The sequence below is a fragment of the Schistocerca piceifrons genome, chromosome 3, assembly GCF_021461385.2.
Source record: "Schistocerca piceifrons isolate TAMUIC-IGC-003096 chromosome 3, iqSchPice1.1, whole genome shotgun sequence".
In the NCBI taxonomy this organism is placed as follows: Eukaryota; Metazoa; Arthropoda; class Insecta; order Orthoptera; family Acrididae; genus Schistocerca; species Schistocerca piceifrons.
The window spans coordinates 336,507,257-336,529,369 of NC_060140.1; the positions used below are offsets into that span (position 1 = coordinate 336,507,257).

At 38.4% G+C, this 22,113-nt stretch overlaps 1 protein-coding gene across 1 annotated transcript in view; it reads left to right on the forward strand.

Annotated features, from left to right (window-relative positions):
- The window catches only part of LOC124790112 (serine/threonine-protein kinase PLK4), a 227,624-nt gene that overhangs the window by 134,377 nt on the left and 71,134 nt on the right, over positions 1 to 22,113 (forward strand). Inside the window, exons 7-8 of the mRNA XM_047257686.1 lie at positions 14,600 to 14,740; positions 20,876 to 20,991. Of these exons, the coding sequence (XP_047113642.1) occupies positions 14,600 to 14,740; positions 20,876 to 20,991 (257 nt within the window). The remainder of the gene's footprint in view (positions 1 to 14,599; positions 14,741 to 20,875; positions 20,992 to 22,113) is intronic.

The following is a 22,113-nucleotide window of genomic DNA, read 5'->3' on the forward strand; positions in this document are numbered from 1 at the left end:
TTTGCTGTCTCTGACAGAATTACAATGTCATCGGCGAACCTCAAAGTTTTTACTTCTTCTCCATGGATTTTAATAACTACTCCGAATTTTTCTTTTGTTTCCTTTACTGCTTGCTCAGTATACAGATTGAATAACATTGGAGAGAGGCTACAACCCTGTCTTACTCCCTTCCCAACCACTACTTACCTTTCATGTCCCTCGACTCTAATAACTGCCATCTGGTTTCTGTACAAATTGTAAATAGCCTTTCGCTCCCTGTATTTTACCCCTGCCACCTTTAGAATTTGAAAGAGAGTATTCCAGTCAACATTGTCAAAAGCTTTCTCTAAGTCTACAAATGCTAGAAATGTAGGTTTGCCTTTCCTTAATCTTTCTTCTAAGATAGGTCGTAAGGTCAGTATTGCCTCACGTGTTCCAGTATTTCTACGGAATCCAAACTGATCTTCCCCGAGGTCAGCTTCTACTAGTTTTTCCATTCGTCTGTAAAGAATTCGTGTTAGTATTTTGCAGCTGTGGCTTATTAAACTGATAGTTCGGTAATTTTCACATCTGTCAACACCTGCTTTCTTTGGGATTGTAATTATTATATTCTTCTTGAAGTCTGAGGGTATTTCGCCTGTTTGATTTTGTGTTTCTGACCCTGTAGTCACCTGACCAGAAGTCTTGTTCCTCCTGCCACCGAACTTCACTAATTCCCACTATATCTAACTTTAATCTATCCATTTCCCTTTTTAAATTTTCTAACCTACCTGCCCAATTAAGGGATCTGACATTCCACGCTCTGATCCGTAGAACGCCAGTCTTATTTCTCCTGATAACGATCTATACTAAGCAAGGCAAAATTGAAGAACAATTGAAAGTCACAAAGAAGGAATCATAGCAAGAGTTTCTGTAGTCTATTAACTGTTTGACATCAGTCACTGAATTATAGGGTTTGGCAAAGTTAGTTTTGAAAAAAAATGAGTGTATTGTTTGTCAACTGCAATATGGGGCAATGTAATCCTCAATCATGCCATAGGAAATGGCCCAGGACCCAGCTCTTGACACACTACTTTCATGATGTGCTGCCTTCCGTTTACCTGGTTTCAGGCTCCTAGACCTACCAAGAAGCTAGGAAGAATAGGAGAATTGACATTAAAAATTTATAACCAGCTTTTTCAGTGTGGTTGCTGAATATCATATTACCTGTGGCCCAAGATACTGCTTCTGAGCTGGACTTTTTCCCTTATGGCATGCTGTATAATTTTAATCAAAATTTGCAAGAAATTCTATTTGCTTGGTATGTAAAATATTGAATGACGTCCAGTATCCTGACATGTAGGGGGATTAACAGACAGTAGTACTTCTTAACCTGGGAAAGTATCACATTCCTCCCAGTAGCTGTCATTGCATTGCTCTTATCAATTGCATAGGAAGGATGCTAGAGCCTATGCTCAATTCCCACCTCGTTTGGATTCTAGAAATTATGGCTACACAGTCAGCAAGACCAAAATATTTAAAAATTATGGCATCAGTACACCATGTTATCAGATTGGCCACAGGGGCTTATAGAATGAGCCCAAATAGCTTACGATATTGGACCATGAGTTTAGAAATATTTTATCATGTTCTGTTACTTCACATCAGTATGAGAACCATTTCTATTAATGAATTCACACTCCTTGAGCCATCAATAGCTCATGATGTATTAGTGCTCAGCTTAATCCTCAGTCGGTGTCACGAATGTTTTATGAAATGAACTGTATCATGGGCTAGTACATACCCCAGAAACTCACTGCAGTTTCTAGACAATATAAAGTAGTGAATACTGGCTATTCCTGTATTATTAAGTATTTATTGACATCAAAACAGCTTTATGAAATTGAAACATGACAATGGTCTGCTTAGAAATTAATATCTCATTAATGCATCAGCTTCAGATTGCAATGTATTTATTAATTATTGTAGAAAAAACATAAAAACTAAGGCAAAATGAAGTACATGTGAATTTACACAAGCAGTGTTAAGACTTCCAAGAACTTTGCCATTGGCCTATGACAGGTGTGCATGTCAGTTGGAAAGGTGTGGTGTTTTTCTTTTTTAAAAAAAATCTAACCTGTCAGCACACACATAGAAAGAAACATTCCACATGGGAAAAATAGATTGAAAACAGTTTCCATGACTTACCAAACGGGAAAGCACTGGTAGATAGGCACAATAAAAAACACAAACACACACACAAAATTTCGAGCTTTTGCAACCCCCGGTTGATTCGTCAGGAAAGAGGGAAGGAGAGGGAAAGATGAAAGGATGTGGGTTTTAAGGGAGAGGGTAAGGAGTCATTCCAATCCCGGGAGCGGAAAGACTTACCTTAGGGGGAAAAAAGGACAGGTATACACTCGCGCACACACACACATATCCATCCACCATCGCGAGTGCCATATGACAGGGCCTGTCTCTCGATGTCGATTTGTATTTGGTGTCTCTTAAGTGTTGGTCTGCAGTAGGCCGCTGTTGGCCGAGCGACGTGCAGTCGCTGGAGGATTTCATGAAGGATGGATCTCATTTCGGGGCAGGATTTGAGAAAGTCGTATCCCTGCTGGAGAGCCACATTCAGAGTCTGATCCAGTCCCGGGAAGTATCCACAAGTGGGGCACTTTTGGGGTTCTTCTGTGAGAGGTTCTGAGTTTGTGGGGATGAGGAAGTGGCTCTGGTTATTTTCTTCTGTACCAGGTCGGGAGGGTAGTTGCGGGATGCGAAAGCTGTTTTCAGGTTGTTTTTATATATATATTGTGTGTGTGTTTTTTATTGTCTCTATCAACATAACAATGCTTTCGTTTGCTAAGTTACAGCATATTTGTTTTCATATATATTATCTTTAGTATAGATGTATTCAGATGACTCCTCTTTAAGATTCTTTTGTTGCAAGAACTTTAAAGGAATTCCCCTTATATTTTTCTTCAGAGTCCTTACATAAGTTTACTTCCATTTTTTCAATTTATCAACAACTTGTATTAAGCTGAAGTAATTGTCAGTTGGCCAGTCGAATTACACTTTGTGATGGTATTGATAATTTCTTCTCCTCGCATAACAGATCAATTCCATCACTGCCTTTTCCAGTGTGTGTGTGTGTGTGTGTGTGTGTGTGTGTGTGTGTGTGTGTGTGTGTGTGTGTGTGTCAGGGTTTGATGTCATATACACTTTAAATCTCCACCATCCATGGAATGCTAGCGACATTGCATCAATACAAGCTATTACTCCTATGCGACAGCAGCCTCGATTGTTTTGTACAAGGGAATTAAATATATATTAAGTTTCATCTGCAGGATCGGTTTATCGTCTCTCATTCCTAGCTCTGGATTCATTTAACTGAAGACAGATTAGCAGAACCAACATTCATTTCAATGACATAGGCCAGCAAAATACATCAAGACTGGTACTCTCAGTAGCAAAGGATCATTTCACACTTATCCAGCTGCTGTGTAAATGGAGCCAGTATGCAGTGGTTGGGATGTACATTGCATGAGACATTTCATACGTGCCCGGCACAGGTGGAACGGCACACAGCTGCTGGGCTGCTGCTGTGGGAAGCCAACAGCCCCTACCATCAGAGACAGCAAATCCAGCCAACCGATGGAATAGCAGCTATGGAATATTGTTAGTGTTCTCATCTGGTGGTACTCGATGTTTGTTGTGGTAGTCCTCAATGCTTTTGTGTTCTTCCGTGTGAAGTTGTACTTGTTCTTACCTTTTTTAATCATGATGGCTGTTGAAACATTTTAGAAACCAACATTATTTAAAAGAAGAAAATCAGACCATGTTGAACTTTAAATAGTGCCTTGATGCAAAAACCAGATCGGTTTACATCATTTCTCCATGCGTAAATCAGTCCTTAGATGATTTTTATGATGAAGTAGTGAAATTCCAGAAGAGAATGTCACAAAGCAGAAAGGCCAGTATATGCAAGTGTGGCTGCTTATCCTAACATATCCTATAGACACCACTCAGCACAGGGCAGCCACCACCGTACTCTACAGTCCCTTTACCAAGACTACACAGGGACATTTTGCACCCCTGCTGTCTCAGCCACTCTGAAACCTTATCATTTAATTTGTTTACATTCTCAATTAAATCTCTAATTTTTTTTTAAACTTCATTTTGCATTTAATATTTTTGTGTATTACAGCATTATATTATTTTAATACTTACATCTTTGGTTCTTAAATATATTCCACATCCACAATGCTATATAATATATTAAAGTCCATTGAAAAAAGGAATAGAAATTATAATCTTATTTCAAAGGTTTGTTGTTTTCCCTTATTGTAACTGCCAACATACATATGGGTTGCATACATTCTCTGAAGGATATGTTGCGACATTGGGTTGACTCCTTTATTCTTACATGCATATTGTCAAAAATTTGCGTCCTAAAATAGGTGAAAAACTTATCATTATCATTTCTCAAATTCTCAAAAGTATAGAGAATGCCTCATCATCCAATCTTTTCATGTTGACTGCATCTACATCTACATACATACTTCACAAGCCACTGTACAGTGCATGTTGGAGGATACACTGTGTCAATACTAGTTATTTCCTTTTCCATTCCATTCACAAATAGAGCGAGGGGAAAAAGGAAAGTCTATGTGCCTCCATAAGAGCCCTAATTTCTCTTGCCATCATGTTCCTTATCCGAAATGTATGTTGGCAGCGGTAGAATTGCTCTGCAGTCAGCATCAAATGTTGGTTCTCTAAATTTTTTCAGTAATGTTCTTGGAAAGCTATAGAGAAAATCCACACAAACCAGCAAATTCGTATGCGTGTGCAGTGCTAATGACACCACCTAGTAGAGATGCAACCAAAACAGCTCCTGCAGCTAAAATACTGACATCGCAAACAATACAGTTCATAAAGTCAAAAACCAATGAAGGGGCAAAAATAGTGCAACAAAAACTAACGACCTTAATAAACCCCATCAAAGAGAAAATTTGTGTAAGGAAGATCAAGCAAACCAATAATGTATTCATCGTGGAAACTGCTACACAAAGTGGCATGGAAAAATATTGAACAACAGAAGGTGCAAGAGACACTGATTTGTGAATAGCCTAAAAAAAAAGATACTTTTAATGATACTGTACGAGATCCCAGAGGACACAGATGCAAAGTCACTGAAAGATGATATACATGCAGAATGTTGATGATGATCTAACTAAGGAAAGCTTCAAAAACAGCTTTACAGTACGATTCAGGACAGGACCAAGGGGAAGGAAAGTGGTCCATCAAGTTATTGAAGTGATCCCTGAGGTTAGAACAGCTCTCATGAAGTGACAAAAAGAATATCTTGAGGTTCGTTTATTTTCAGTGAAAGACTATCTTGTAGTGGGTAGTTCAATGCCAAGACCTTGTTCATTTGGCAAGTCATTGTGATAAACTAGTAGTAATTTGTGGACATTGTGGCAAAGGAGGTCAGATCAGAAAAGACTGTAAGAAAATCCAACAAGCAGTAGTTTGTGTGCCATCACTTAACACTTCTGGACTGAGATGCCGTGGTCCATACTTAGAACTCTGTCCTGACGTTTCGCCTTCGACTGCGGAAGGCATCCTCCGAGGACAATCGGCGAACTGCAGATAATGGTCAGTGTGTGTGTCTTTTCTGAAAACCTTTTGACCCAATGATCCGTCCTCTCGTTTGATTACAGTCACATCTGATTAGTTCAGGTGACCATCGATTTCCTTTTCCATAGTGAATTGAATTCTTGGATTAATACTATTCAGATGTAACAGGAAGGCATCCAGTTCCTCGTCCCCATGGGTCCATATATGTTGGTGGAACTGATAGTCATGTTAAAAATTCATATCACTTCATCGATATTATTAAGGAAATTAGTGTGGGCCCTAATGATATCTTGGTCAGTTTTGATGTGGTGTCGTCGTTTACCATGATCCCGGTGAATGAAGCGATCACATGTATAGCGGACATTGTTCCTAGTGACATTTTGGCATTATTCAGACATTGCCTTACAACAACTTATTTTCAGTATAGTAATGTTTTTTATGAACAAATTGACGAGGTGGCTATGGGAAGTCCTCTTAGTCCAGCTGTGGCCAACTTGTTCATGGAGAACTTTGAACAACGAGCGCTGTAAACAGCTAGAAAAAGATTAGCCAGATGGTATCATTATGTAGACGATACATTTGTTATATGGATCCTTGGGGAAGAGGAACTTGTTGCCTTCCTGTTACATCTGAATAGTATTAATCCAAGAATTCAATTCACTATGGAAAAGGAAATCGATGGTCACCCGAACTTCTTAGATGTGACTGTAATCAAATGAGAGGACCTGACTGTAATCAATTGAGAGGACCCGGATCATTGGGTCATAAGGTTTTCAGAAAAGACACACACACTGATCGTTATCTGCAGAAAGATTCTAACCACCACCCAAGACATAAAAGAGGGGTGATTAAAACATTAATAGACAGGGTGCACAAAATATGTGATCCAGCTCACTTGGATGATGAGATTGAACACCTTAGAGTGGCCTTCAAGAAGAATGGGTATTCCAACAGAGAGATAGATCATGCACTACGCCCTAGACTGACAACCAGAACAGACAAGGATTAACACCAACCCAAGGGGAAAGCTTTCTTACCATTTATCAGTAAGGTCACTGATTGCATTGGAAAAATCTTAAGCAAGTACCATGTAGAAACTGTTTTCAGACCCAATACGAAAATAAATGAATGTTTAAGATCCGCAAAAGACATACGACATACTCTAGCTACACCAGGTGTCTATAAAATTCCATGCAGTTGTGGAAAGGTCTATATAGACACAACAAAAAGAAGTTTCAGCACCTGTCTGGGTGAACATAAAAGGAACTGCCGCCTCGGACATATTGATGAAGCGGCTGTAGCCGAACGTGTGTTTCAGGAAGGTGATCATGAAATAAAGTTTAGTGAGACGACCGTCATAGCAAAGACGTCACATTATTCTGCACGAATGTACAGAGAGGCCATTGAGATTGCCAAACACTGCAATAATTTTAATAGAAAAGATGAAGGCATTAAGCTGGATATGATATGGATGTCAACATTGCAGCAACAGCATGACAATTGATTAATTTCAATTCAGAAAGCTGACAATATCAAAGATCATAGCACAGCCGATGTCACGTGATTGACAGCGGCGCCCTCTCGATGGCTTATATGTACGGCGCTCACTCGCGCTCTCATTGCAGTTCGCCGATTGTCCTTGGAGGATGCCTTCCGCAGTTGGAGGCAAAACGTCAGGGGAGAGTTCTGTGTATGGACCATGGCATCTCAGCCCGGAAGTGTTAAGTGATGACAACACCTGCCGTGAAAGCCTTCATTCTATGTGTGTGCCATGTAAATAAAGGGATAAAAAGATGCACAGGGAACAGAAATGAATGTCACGTGTATCAAACCCTCCTAACAAGGCAGATTTTAAGAATGCATTATGGGTAGGTGTCTCATAAGAGTAGAAAGCAGTGAGGACTGTAATGATGCCATCAAGTTCCATCTATGTAAGAAACATAAATTACCATCAAGGAGGAAGAGGGATGCCGGAAGGGCGAAGAGTTCCTGGCAAAAAGTGAGCAGTAACTACAATAGAACAGAGCATGCAACACAGACCAAAGTAAAACATCATACACCTACGACAAAGCAGGAAAGGTATTTTTTAACAAAAATTCAGACCTATGCGATAGAACAGAGAAGCAAGATCAGAGACGGATTTAGGAGTGATATATAATACAAGTGAACAGGATTTTGTGACAAAAACTGGGCATTTGCAAAAACAGACATAATGTCTTATGGAATAACAGCAATCAGTGATTTTATAATGTTACTTAAAATCCGTCTTGATTTGCAATCAAGACGGATTTTAAGTAACATTATAAAAACTGGGCAGTTGTATGTAGAATGTGACAACAAATGTCCTGAGGAATACACTGCACTACCTGCAGAAGTAAAAGAAGATCCGCCAGTGCAGGAAGTGAATCTACAACAAAAGCAGTACAAGACTCAGAGCCAGCTCATACAGGATACAGATACCTTCTACAAAGACATAAACAATAAAACACAGACCAGAACAGATCCATGAAAGCATAGAGGACATTATGTAACTCAGTAGACTGGAAGAGCCAATGATGCTTCCTACAGCGTTAAGACATCTAGTAAGGTATAAGCTTCCGGAAGGGGAGTATATTACTTTTCCGGTACCTGATTTCATAGATAGAATCCATCTCAGGGTGAGCAGCCTGCCAACAGAAGCGGAAAACCTGGAGAAGTTATTGAAGCAGGTTTCTGCCATAAGAAATGAATCATTCTACTTTGTACAAGCAATTTGTAATGACGCATGGTCATCTAGTATTCGATTGCAGGCAAGCAGGGCAAGACTGTCAAATATATACCCATCACCCATAATGAGATAAAGATAGGACAGCTTAATGCCATGAGAAGTGTCAGCGTATTGCATGAGGCTAGAAGAGTGGCAGAGGAGTTGCAGTTAGATGTATTATTCCTCCAAGAATCATATACAAAGGCAGGAAAGATACCCATTATGCCAATAACTGCCAAGGTAATCACACAACGGCAGTGTCCTATGACAGCAATGATAGTACTTAACAAGACCATAACAGTGACAAAAATATCACAATACTGTTCAAAAACCGTAATCTGTGTGGCATGTTAACTGGTAGGGAGAGTTGCATCCTGGTTTCCATGTATTTTCAATTTAGTGATGAGATTGACGAGTATCTACTAAGACTAAGGGGTATTAGTCACATAGGATGAACTAAGCCTCTTGTGTACTCCATTGATGCAAATGCGAAGTCAGTGTTGTTGAATAGCTGCCTGACGGATGACTGTGAAAGACAACCAGAAGAAGCCATTATGGAACTCTACCTACAGGTATTGAATGCACCTCACAATTCTCCAACCTACAAAGGGAGGGTTGGAGCAACCTCAGACATTGACATCATTTTAGCAAATACAACAGCTGTGCGCCGTGTGAAAGGCTGGAAGATTGTGAGTGGAATGACATCGAGTGACCACAATATCATAGACAGTACCATCACTGGAAGGCAAATCCAAGATGACACGAAAACGTGCACACAAGGGCCAAATATAACATCAAAGACACTAACCGGGCAGAACTAAGAAGAGTGTTTTAGTGTTCAGGAAGTCAATCGCTGTGTGATAATGGAGATGTTAAAGCACAAGAACTGACAGTCGCTATACATAAGGCAATGAAGGCATCTATACCTATCAGCAGAGATAATTCTGAAGGAGTACCTTGTATCTGGACAGAGGCGCCACAGAAATTAAGATGCGAAACAAGAACAGCCAGGAAACTATACCAGAGCAGCATGATCCAAGAAGAAAGAGTCCAAAGCTTGCATAGATACAGGTATTTTAAACAACATTTTAAGGAAGAGGTGTGGAAAACAAAAATGGAAAGATGGAAGAAATTTGTGGAGGCTAACTTAGAAACCGATCCCTGGGGTAAACCATACAAAGTAGTCTGTAAGAAAATACAATCCACATTCAGAAGGAATGATGGGATTGTCACAGAAAACTGGGCACAATGTACCATATAAAATAGTCTGCGAAAAAATACGATCATTGGTGTTTTTATCTATGCTCCCAAGGATGGGATGGTAACAGAAAATTGGGAACAGTCAGCTTGGCTGCTAATGGAAACGCTACTTCTTAATGGTGGAGAAGAAGGGGAGATAGATGATATACGAACAATAAGCTTGTGTACCCCTTCACATAAGAAGGAATTAGGCGTATAATTTTAAGACTGAAAAAGAAAAATCTCCAGGACCTTACGGGATCCCTGCCGTAGTAGTACAAGCCTTATGTGATCGATTAGATAGTTACTTGTGCGATCTGCACAGTAAGTCTCCTGCAAGGAAGCGTCCCTGCACCATGTAAGAATGCTGAAGTGGTAATAATTAGTAAAGGGCAAGATGATACCTGAATTCTACAGACCAGTTTGTCTTTTGAACATTCTCAGCAAGATATTTGAAAAACTATTATGCAAAAGATTACAGGATCACATACTGCCACACAGGATGAGCCCTCACCAGTACGGATTAAGAAGAGGCTAGTGAACTGAACACACAATTAATAAAGTGATTTCGCTAGTGACAGATACTCATTCTATGTATGCTGTAGTGATGATAATTGATTCTGCTGGCACTTTTGATAACCTACGGTAGCCATCTTCCTGTTGTCACCTTAGGGATTTGGAGTGCCCAGAAGTATTGTATAATTGCCTGAGAGATTATTGCCATGGGTGACATGCTTCTTTAACATGCCCAAGAAAGAAGATAACCAAGACAATAACAAGAGGCTGCCCATATGGATCAATGTGTGGTCTGATAGGACTGTTATCAGAGTGTTAAATTGTCACTAGCACCTCACAAAACAACATACCCCTGCTGAAAGGGAACCTAATAAGAAAACCTAAAATAAAATTAAATGTAACAATTAGGGAAAGTGCAGTAACAAAATATCTAGGGGTATTTCTGGACAAACGTTGTAACTTTGCATATCATGTAGAGGAAGCAGGCAGGAAAGGTACAGATGTAATGAATAAAATTATAATCATTGCAAATAGACAGTTTTGGTTTCCCTTGAAGACAATCAGAGTATACCACCAGTGTATATTAGCATCAGTCGTAGGATACAGTGTGAGCGTCTGGGCTCATAGACTGCAGCTAGTGAAGCCAACTGCAGTAGTGAGAAGAGTTCAACAAGGCACCTACTTCACTACTCCAAATGATACATTGTTAGTAATTCTAGAAATATGCCCACTGGACATGGAAATTTGGAAAAGGGGAGCCTTTTACTGGTTAAATAAGGGCAATCAAATTGAAGTATGAAGGGTGCTAGAAACTGAGGCCAATTCAGAAAAGGCAATAAAAGATCACATATTACAACTGTGGCAAAATGAATCTTCAGGCACTGGCACGGGAACATACGATTTCTCCCTAACATCAGGGAGAGATTAGAAATGAGATTTTGTAACCCAACGAGTGGATTGATACATTACTTGACTGGCCATGGCCCTTATGCCATGTATCTATATAAAATCGGAAGGTAGATGAATGATAGCTGCACCTGCGGAAGTGTAGGCAGAGCAGAACACACATTGTGGGACTGCACACACTATGAAGATGCAGCAGGTAATGGACATCAGGTATTAAGGATATGGGATCCCAAAGCAGCACTAAGGAGTGAGTTGACCTGGCACATTGTGTATGATACTGCAGCTGAAGTATCCAGGAAGACCAAGGAAGACTTCACAAGGCATTCAACCATAGGTCATCATGCTACCGTCCAGGCTAGACAAAATACTCTGCAGATGGAGAGAAGATGACTGAGGTCGGCGACCTGATGATAAACTGTCCCAAGAATCTACATTGTGTTGGTGTAAGTAATCATGGGAGTGTGGACTTTAAGAAGTAACAGTGATAGGTGGAATTACTTGCTACAGGGGTAACGCTACTGACATGCTGTCCGATGCCCAAGGAATCCAGCAGACTGTGGCTGTTGACCGGGGTACCGTGAGGGCGGATCCAGTAGCAGAAACAACCATCTATCTATAAGTTAAATGTGCCAAAATAAATGAACAAATAGAGAACAAATTCTGTAGTGTTTGTAATAGATTAGTAGCTAGATAATTGGTTAAGGGTTTTAATGTAGTTTTGTAGTAGTGGGAGTAGTAGTTTTTTTGTTTTTACTCCCCCCCCCCTTCTTTTTATTTTTTATAAATTAAGTATCAGAGAGAACTAATTAATACATAAGTTATAACTATCTGAGGAAATGTTATTTGTATGGCCTATTTTAACTTTTTAGATAATAAGCAGTAATTATGAAGAATAAATAAAAAAAATAAACAGTGAAACATCTCTCATTTCTGTTCTGGTTTCATCGGCATATCTATTCTGTATTGTTTGACTTTCTCATTTGTGTGTGTTACAACTTCAGTTAGCATGTCATCTGAAAAAGTGGATTCCCATACACGCATTGATGTACAAGAATGGTCAAGACATTGTACATTCACTTTGAATCCAGGAAGATGTGCTACAATATTGTGAGCAGGTGTTCAAATATTTCTCTTAGGTTCTTCTGCTGACCACTTACATTGGTTGTGTCCATAGAAATTTTTCTGTTTTGTTCTTTCACTAACTCGTTCACAATCATCGCTATGTGATATATTGAGTTCAGATTCAGTATTGTGTTCACTGTTGCATTCAGGATCACTTTCATTGTCAGTTTCAATGTCACTGTCTTCAATATTTCTACCTTATGTAACCATTTAGTGACAATAGCTTCAAAATCTTGATCTGAACACCCACTCTTCTATGTTTAGCCATGCTAAGTGATATTATGTAAGTAATGAAAAATATAAAGTGTTTAAAATTACTCAGTTCATAATGTAACCTGTGTGGTTGGGTCACATCATGCCCCCAGTAACTTATCCTACTTACCAAGTCAAATTAACAGCAGCTCACAATGACTATTCACTGCAAATGCTCATAACAAAGTGAATCGAAGCTAACCAGAGGCAATATGGGAAATTACGGTGCCATGCACATTGGACTGTTAGAGGGGGTATTCTCATGCCCCCCAACGCTGACTGAGGGTTAACATTAAACCAGTCACCTCTATAGCAGTGAACAAGCAGGATAATACATGTTTTGCTCTCGCTCCACTGGAAAATCTTTTGCACAAAATTTAACACAAAAGAATGAAATTCATGCTGCAAATCAGTGTACCTAGCAAATATGTTTATTTTCCAGTTCATTCCATCAGTAGACCAGTTCATTTTTCCTTTTTTTGAATTATTTTACTATATTCTAAGTAACTTTCAATGTTGGATGGAGGTTTAGAAGATGCAGAGTAGGGGGTTATGTTATTCCATGAAGTCGCAAAAGTGCTTAATTGTATTAGTACCTGGTGAGTTAGAGGTAAGCCAATAATGAAGTCCAGTCTTTGTGATATGAAACATTCCTACATGGAATATGTGCAAAAACTACACAAGGGGACCTTATAGAGCAGCCCTCTCCAAATTGTTTGGTACTTAAAGGTTTGAAGGTTGTCTCCCAGATATCAATTTTCTTTATCAATATGATATCTTTCCCAAAAAAACTCGATAAAATTACCTTTGAAAACAGAAGATTTCTGAGCAAAGTTATGTATAAAACATCAGTAGCACATTAATGAATTCATTGGTAGCTAAACATGTGGCATGACAGGATTCAAATCATAAATTCAATGCCTGTTATCTCTCTGGTAACATACTGTTTTTTTTTTTTTTTATTTCCATGTTGTTAAATAACTAAGATTGAATCATATTTTCAAATAAAACTTAACATCTTTATTTTTAATTACTATGTGTGATTATTCCATAGAATCTCACATTTGGCACTACGCATGCACCTGCGCGCGCCCATACACACACACACTCACACAGGTAAAGCCATGATTAATTTGACTTTATGGTAGTAATCAACTATGCCCTTGGCATATTCCCCCACCCCACCCTATCCTTCAGTCCATGGGTCCGTCAGCTGTTTCAGTTGCTTGGTGCTTTTTCATTGTTGAACCATTGATAGGCCTGGGTGACATCTACTGGAATAATGTATGATTGTAAGAATATGGGTCATGGTTATGAGGGTTGTTGAGTTGACCATTGTTATACTGATGACCAGGTGCTCTTCACTGCTGTGTCATTAGGAATTTATCTATCACTTGCATTGACTATCAGACTTCTATTGCCTTCCATGACTCTACCAATGACTTGACATCTATTCATATTCCCACCAGCCTCCATACATTTTGCCTCTGTCATTTGTCAAATGTGTTTTCTAGGGTGAGGCTGCAGCTCACATGGTCCATGATCTGTCTTTTAACAAACACTGATAAAGTTTTTCATGTAGGATGGTTATGTGCCTTATTTAATTACTAACTGGCTAGCCCTGCCACAATGTGCCCCAAGGCTGCTCAGTGATTTATTGTAGGTGTGTGGCATTATTGACAATATGGTCATTAATTTGTGATCACAAAGAGCATAATGTTAGTTACAGTACAAAAAAGGAATCTAACTTGTAAGTTTTAACACTTGTTTTAATATGTGACATTCTTAATTGTGGGCTGTATCATTTGTGCTATTTATATTGAATTAGTTGATTTATAACTTTATTTACCAGTAAGTAATATTTTGAGTTATTGTGTTACATAAACCTGCCCATGGGCACCACAAGCTCTTTCTGACTGTCTGTAAATAATTTGTCATCTGTATTGAGCCTTATTCATTTTCATTTAATGTGTATGGTTTACTTTTAACAGTGTAAGATTGGATGGGATGTGTAATTAACCACCATTTTCCTTGTCCAGGCCACTGCAGTCCTTGTTCACAAAATTTTGAATCATCTACCCCTTCATTGTTCTATGTATGTGTGACAAGTCATTGGTTGCTTTCATCACTTTTGATGTTTCAAAATCATTTTCTCTATTTGAATTAAGTGGCATGTGTCGTGAATTTATTATACAACTTTTGAACTATCTCTGATTTCAGATGCCATTTAACATATCAGCAGAGGCAAGAAATATAATAGATTCTATGCTGAAGAAGAATCCTAAAGATAGAATATCTCTGCATGATGTACTGGATCATCCATTCATGAAACAAACAGAGAAACCAAAATTTTTGCCACAGGTTAATAAGATTTACTTACCATTTTATAATATAATTTTATATTAGTTCATTATTTGTTTTACAAGTATTTCCTATTTAATTATTTTCTCTGTTGCCAGGACTATAATGTCTGTGTAAACATTCTTATCAAAGGAAAAATTCATTCGAGAAAACGTAAAATTAAAAAGAGGAAACAATGGCTCTCTTGTACTTACCTTCAGGAGAAGAAATTTCAGTATCATCAATAGACAAATTCAAAAGCGAAAAAAACTAATCATAGCTTTTGGAACTGTTAGTTTCTTCCTCAGAGAGAAACAAGTGAAAAGTTGAGGAAGGTTAGAAAGGATGAGTAAGTCACTCAGATCTAAGTGTGGTAATGACTCACCTATTGCCCTCAACACATCCTGGGTTCTGAGTGATGTGCTCCTCCTTTCTATCCTTGCACAACTTGCCCATCTCTCCTTGCTGTGAAAAGAACTAATAATTCTGAAGACTAAGATGAGTTTTTGACTTTTAAATGTATCTGTCAGCAGTACTGGAATTCCATATCCTGAAGATATTGGCCGGCAATTCTGTCGCTTTGTTGTTCCAACATTTGTCTGTGACCCGTAATTCAAATTTTATTTTTCTCACAAATGTCATTGCATAATGGATTAATATATCTTTATATGTGAACATGTTAAGTTAATTACATATATAAATGTACAACCAACAGAGTTCATTATCTTCTTTGCAACTTAAAAATTAAATTATTGTTCAGTAACAATAAAGTTGGAAACTCATCTTTCGTTCAGCTTCTCTGGAGATAGTGAGCAACATCTGTTGTAACTCACAAGTTCCCTGTATAGGTGATAAATGAGAATGAAGTGTTTGGCTGCAATAATAATAACCTGTATAATTAATATGATATTGGAAAGTTCTGAATGGAATACAAATAACTGAAAAAATAAAAGTAACATTAATTTTCTTTGTATAGTTGAGGTACTGAATGCTCTTTAGTGCTAAACATTGCAATTATATGGTGAGTGATTACTTTTTACTCTTCATTATTTGTAACTTGTATGATTAAAACTCATTTTAGGTGTTACATGCGCAACAATTAGTACAAGAGTTTTGTTATTTGTAGGTAACTCCACGATATGGAAAGCGTGTTCTCTACTAGCTATATACAAGATGACAAGTATTGAACTATATGAAATAAAACCGTCATAACTTCTGAATGGTTTGCATTAGGATGTTCAAACTGCACAGTTGGTCGCGGGGCGTGAGGGGAATTAGTATGCACATATATGGTTAGGTTTAGCAACGAAGCCCACTTTCATTTTGATGGATTTTCAATAAGCAAAATTGACACATTTGGGTGACTGAGAATCTGCATTTCACGATTGAGAAGTCATCCTCAATGTGTGGCTGTGTGGTGTGCAGTGTCCAGTCACAGACTAATCAGTGTGATATTCCTTGATGACACGGTGACTACTGAATGGTACATGATGGTTTTGGAAGATGATTTCATCCCCATCGTCCAAAGTGACCCTGATTTCAACAAGATGTAGTTCATGCAAGACGGAATTCTACCCCATTGAAATATGAAAGTGTTTGATGTCCTGGAGGAGTACTTTGGGGACAGCATTCTGACTATAGGGTACCCAGAGACACTGGCATAGGTCTCGATTGGCCACCATATTCTCTGTATCCGAATGCATGGGACTCCTTTTTGTGGGCTATATTACAGAAATAACCCCAAAACCATTGCTGAGCTGAAAACAGCCATTCGGGAGGTCATAGACAGCATTGATCTTCTGACGCTTCAGTGGGTCACGCAGGATTTCGCTATTCGTCAGTGCCACATCATCGCCAGTTGTGGCAGGCATATCGAACGTGTCATAACCTGAATCCGAATATTGTTAGTGATGTTTAAATGTTGAATAAAGTGTGTGCATGCCATAGTTTATAACTAATTTAGGTTTCTTCTCATATAGTTCAATAATTGTCACCCTATAAATAAATTCTGCTTACCAAGTGGTGACAGACACAATCAGAAACAAAAGCTGACAGATAAATTAGTTTCCAAATTCATCCAATAAAGAATCAGAATTAGTATGAGGGAATAAAACTGTTTAGGTATTAAAAGTAATGTCATGTTAAACTCAGATAAGAGGAAAATGAAATTTTAAAACCTCAAAAGTTATGTTGCTGGGTAACTGGAAAGTCATAGCTAATGGTAGGACAAACTGAAGCATAACACTTCTTTTTTTATTTTGTTTCTGTACTGTCCTACAGTGTCTCTCTTACCCTTACCTCTAATTTAATATTTGAACCAACCACCTTTAGTTGGATAACGGACCCTTGTGTTTAGAAATTGATTGTAGCAGCTTTTGTATGTATGTTTCTCTTTAGCTACTTGAGACAAAAGTAAGTTTTATTCCAGCTACGACAGTAGTTCATATTATGGCAATTTCGGTGGGATAACTACCAGTATGTTTCCTTACAGTAAAAATTTGTTGCAAATAGGAGGAATATTTGTGTTAGTGGTTGTTGCTGCACAGGAATCAAAGACAGACAGCATGTCATACACCTCATTGAAACAGACATAATCAACTGTTCTTGGATTTTCTATTAACCTGTATTTTTATGACTACCTGTTAATTTAAAAAACAGCTATTTTGTGCAGTGTGGCCTGCAGCTATGTGATTTGGGAGTAGCCATTAGGCTGCCAGAGGTGCCTAAAGTGATCGTGCATACAATGCTTGGAAGATTCTCTGGCTAGGCACTTTGATGTAAGTGATCCACTGATACTCATTTTGAGTTAACGGTTTGTAGGTCAAAGTGGGCTGCTGCTTCCTTTTTTCGTCAGTGTGTAGATATGTGTCTCTGGCATAATTGATTGAATAGCACAGATTGATTGCATTGCTAAGAAAGAACTTTATACAAAATGACCACTGACCTACTATTGATATAATCCCAGTAGCAGCAACACCTGGCGAAGAATGACTGCTAGTCAGATACATGCACTGTGCATGCAATATCAGTGAGTGTGCCGTCCGTGTGTAGAACTGGAGGGCAAGCTACCTATCTGAGTTTGACCGAGGGCAGATTGTGATGACTCCATAGGCTCTTCGTGGGCATTTTGGAAACTGCATGACCTGTTAGGTGTTCAGGGTGAAATCGCATCCAGACGTTGTGGGGTTGGGCAGCCACCCCTCATTACAGATGTTGTGTGTCGTAGGCTGAGCACACTGGCAAAACAGGACAGATGATGAACTGTGGTGGACCTAACATCAGACATTAATGCTGGGCAGAGTACAAGTGTATCTGAATACAAAGTGCACTGAATGCTGCTAACGATGGGTCTCCACAGCCCACGAACCATGCATGTGCCAGTGTTAACACCACGACATCAGCAACAACGACTGAAATTGGCATGTGAGCATTGGCTGCACATTGGCACAGTGGTGGAGCATTGCATGATCTGATGAATCCTGATACCTTCATTATGCCAATGGGAGGACTTGAATCCATCGTCTTCCAGGGGAATAGCTCCTGTACTGCAGGACGGAGACAAGCTGGTGGCAGCTCCATTATGCTCTGAGGAACGTTTACGTAGGCATCCATGGGTCCACTAGAGCTTGTGCGAGGTACCATGATGGCCAAGGAGTATTGTACAGTGGTTGCAGACCACGTACGCCCTTTCATAACAATTATGTTTTCCGATGGCAGTGGTATTTTTCAACAAGATAATGTGCCAAGTCACAAGGCCAGGTGTGTGGATGAAATGGTTCAAGGAACACAGTGGGTAGTTCCAATTGATGTGCTGCCCCCCCAACGTGCTGGATCTGAACCCAATCGAACACGTCTGGGATGTGATTGAATGTTATGTCAGAGCTCATCATCCCCCCCCCCCTCCCCCCCCCCCCCTATAATGTACAGGAATTAGGTGTTTTGGGTGTGTGGATATGGTGCCAACTCCCTTCAGCAACCTACCAAGCCCTCCTTACTTCCATGCCAAAATGCATCACCACAGTTATCCATGCCAAAGGTGGCCATACTGACTATTAGGTAGATGGTCGTGATGTTCTGGCTGATAAGTGTATGTTTAGCTACCTTTAAAGTAGGTCACTTGTTAACAGCATGGCTTGGCCAGAAATGAAAGTGAGTGGGATCTACAGATGGCCAAGCGTTTAGAAAAAACAGCACTTTTGATGCAGATTGGGTTAGTCATGAGCCATTTATGTTAACATTGTTTGCAGGAAGTAGTTGGTGCAGCAGGAAGACAAGAGAACAGCAATCCAAGGGTCATGGGATCGGGTCTATACAGAAACAGTTTTTTATTTATTTATTTATTTATTTATTTTTAATTTTCAGGTTTTGCCTTACTTATTATCTAAATAAATTGAAATAATGCTCACTATATTGTATGTATTAACATTTTCATAAACGGCATGAAAAGAAAAGGCAAAATATAGTTTGGGATTGCAAATAAGTTTCCATTAAGGGATTGTAAAGTGTACATGAGAACTTTGTATATAAAATTACTCTTATTATTTTACAGGTGATGATATGCACTGGTTGACTGTAAAAACAGGGGAACAGTAATTTTCTCTGCATCTGACACACATTATAAATGCCACATTGTTGCAGTTACATGTTAGTTTTATAATGCTTTCAGGAAAAGCAAACTTAGTTTACATTGATAAAAGATTCTGTTTCATCACATAGTTTGTTAGAAATCAACACATAACACATTTCACAAAATATTGGTGAGTATAGCTGGTGCAGTCTTCTTGGGGCATTATTTCTTATTGAAGCTTCTTGATCAAATTCTTTACAGGGTGATAAAAATGACTTTGTAGGGTTGCACTAGCAGAGTTCATTTGGAGCGAATCACTTTAATAGTGTACAATGGCAATTCTTCTAAATCTTGAAAAATCTCATCATATAATTGTGGATTTGTTTGTCCTCCCCATGAGTCAGTTAACAGAAGAAATTTATTACTCTGTGTGTAGGGCTTTGTCACACCAGTCAAAACATTTTTGTGTAAGGCTGTTGTAAGTTTCCCAGATTTTGGCGAAGTAATGGCATTACTATATTTTGCCATGTACACTTCCACTACTTTTTGAATCTCTGGTACAAATGAGCCAAACCTCACATAGGCACACGTAGACTGTTGGCAACAAGAGGGTCACTTTGTTCATATCCTGTCCTTTCCTGGTAACTGCTTTTGCTCCTCAGTGGTCCAGTGTTCAGCTGTAAGTTGACAGATACTGCAAACCTGAAAACAGAACATACAGAAGTGAGTATTTTATCATACATGACGGTAAAAAGAGTGTTTTAATTGATGTTGATGAATGAGAATTCTCGGCTTACTTTTTTGACCAGACGCTTTAATTACAGTCCCTTCTTGGAAAGTTGTTTGCAGAGTCCTCATGGATCCTGTAAGTGCAATCTTGTCTTGGAAATTTATTTGCAATCCAAAGTTTACATTTGCCTTTATTTTTTTCATGCCTTTGATGAAAGTGTTAATAAATACAATATATTGAGCATTATTTCAGTTCATTTGCAGTATAAGTAACATAAAAACTGAAAATTAAAAATATATATATATTCCAAATAGGGGCTCACCCCCATAGCTCTCGTAATACCATTGTGTACTTACCTCACTGTGCCAACTTCTGCTTAGAAACTTCGCTAACACAAATGGCTCATGCCTCACTCAGACCATGCCAAAAATACTAGTTTTTCTAAACGTATGGCCATCTGGAGCTCTCACTTATTCACTTTCATTTCTGACCAACCTTGCGTGTACCAAAAATTTGGACAAAATCGGTGATAACTAGTAGGCACGGTCACCTTGTGAGAAGTCCGAAAACTCTGATGCAGTAAGTATTTTGCTGCACAGCTACGTAATATTGTAATCTCATAGCTACCTTGATTTAATATATGTTTTATTTTGCTGAGATAATAGATGAAGAAACTAGATAGAGGATTACTGGATTCTGTAAGTTCCCTTTGAAAAATAGAGATGTGACGGAATAGAAATTTGGGGTATCCAAGTAACCGCAAAATAGCTTGTCGTTATTTCCACTTTTCAGTTAAATCATTTTAAGTTACCACATTGTGTGTAAACTTGGACCTGAAAATCTGAACTTGTTATTTCAGAATATTTCCCAAGACCATTCTGACAGTGGAGTGGGAACGATGTCAGCTGGCAGCACTAGAGATAGCTCACGTTCTAGTGAGCAAAGATATCAGCACAGAAACAACTTACGTTCCAGGTTTGTTACTGTATAACATACTAGAAGCAGACAGAATGGATGAAAAGATAATAATGAAGAATGTTTAGTAATGTATAAAGAATGAGTTATGTGGTGCATTTGCTAAGTTTTAAGACTGACGTTGTCAGAAGGCTTTTAATATCGTTGTTGTTTTCCAGCTCATGCTTCCCAAAGGCAGCACACGGGCACTTACCATGTCTCTTTGTCATTATACAGTAATTTCTTCCCTTCTGGTTTCACATCAGGCCTCATTTGAGCACTTAACGCTTTTCAAGTTCTAACCACTATTTTCTTGATTCATCCTCTAAATGTTTTTTTCCTTTTACTTACCTGCAAAAGTAAATTTTTGGTGCTTTAGTGTTTTTCATTGTCTCATTAAAAGTCAGTAATGCTTTAATGTCTGATCATGTATAGCAAGAGTTGGTAACCTTCTTTTACCTCCAGACTGCATCATCAAAATCAGAATATCTTGTAGGCAGTTCAAGTTTTCAACTTAATATTTTAAAAATGGTGTTTGGCAAATAAGTCAAAATTGAAATTTTTTTCCAAATATCATTCTTAGGCATTACCTTAAAATGAAACATATACTAATTTAGTGAAAGAAACATACTGGTACCGAATATTTTAAATCAAAATTTTATGTAAGACAAAAAAATATAATCAGAATGTGTCTTTTGTAGCTATGCAGAAGAGATGACTTATGTGTACACAACAGTACTACTACAGTTTAAGGGAAAAAGGAACAAAACAACATAAAAAGATGGAGAGAAAGTTCGTTCATATTCAGCAGTACACAACTTTACAAATGCATAACCCTGGAGATATGAGAGCTGCCTTTTAAGTTTTTGTGAAAACAATTAAAGAAAAACATTTTTTGGTACAGATGATTTTATTATTTTCCAAAAATTTGGCCTTTAAAATTGTTTACTCTTTGACATGGGTTCAAACCAGTCCTGAAAACATTTTTTTCTGTTTTGATGTTGGCACCTCAAAAACATGGTTTTGGAAATATTCAACAGCTTCTTGAGATGATGAGAATTGCTGTCTACACATGTTTTGCTTTACATATGAGAACAAAAAGAATTCATAAGGAGATAAACTGGGTGAATTTCGTGATGTAAT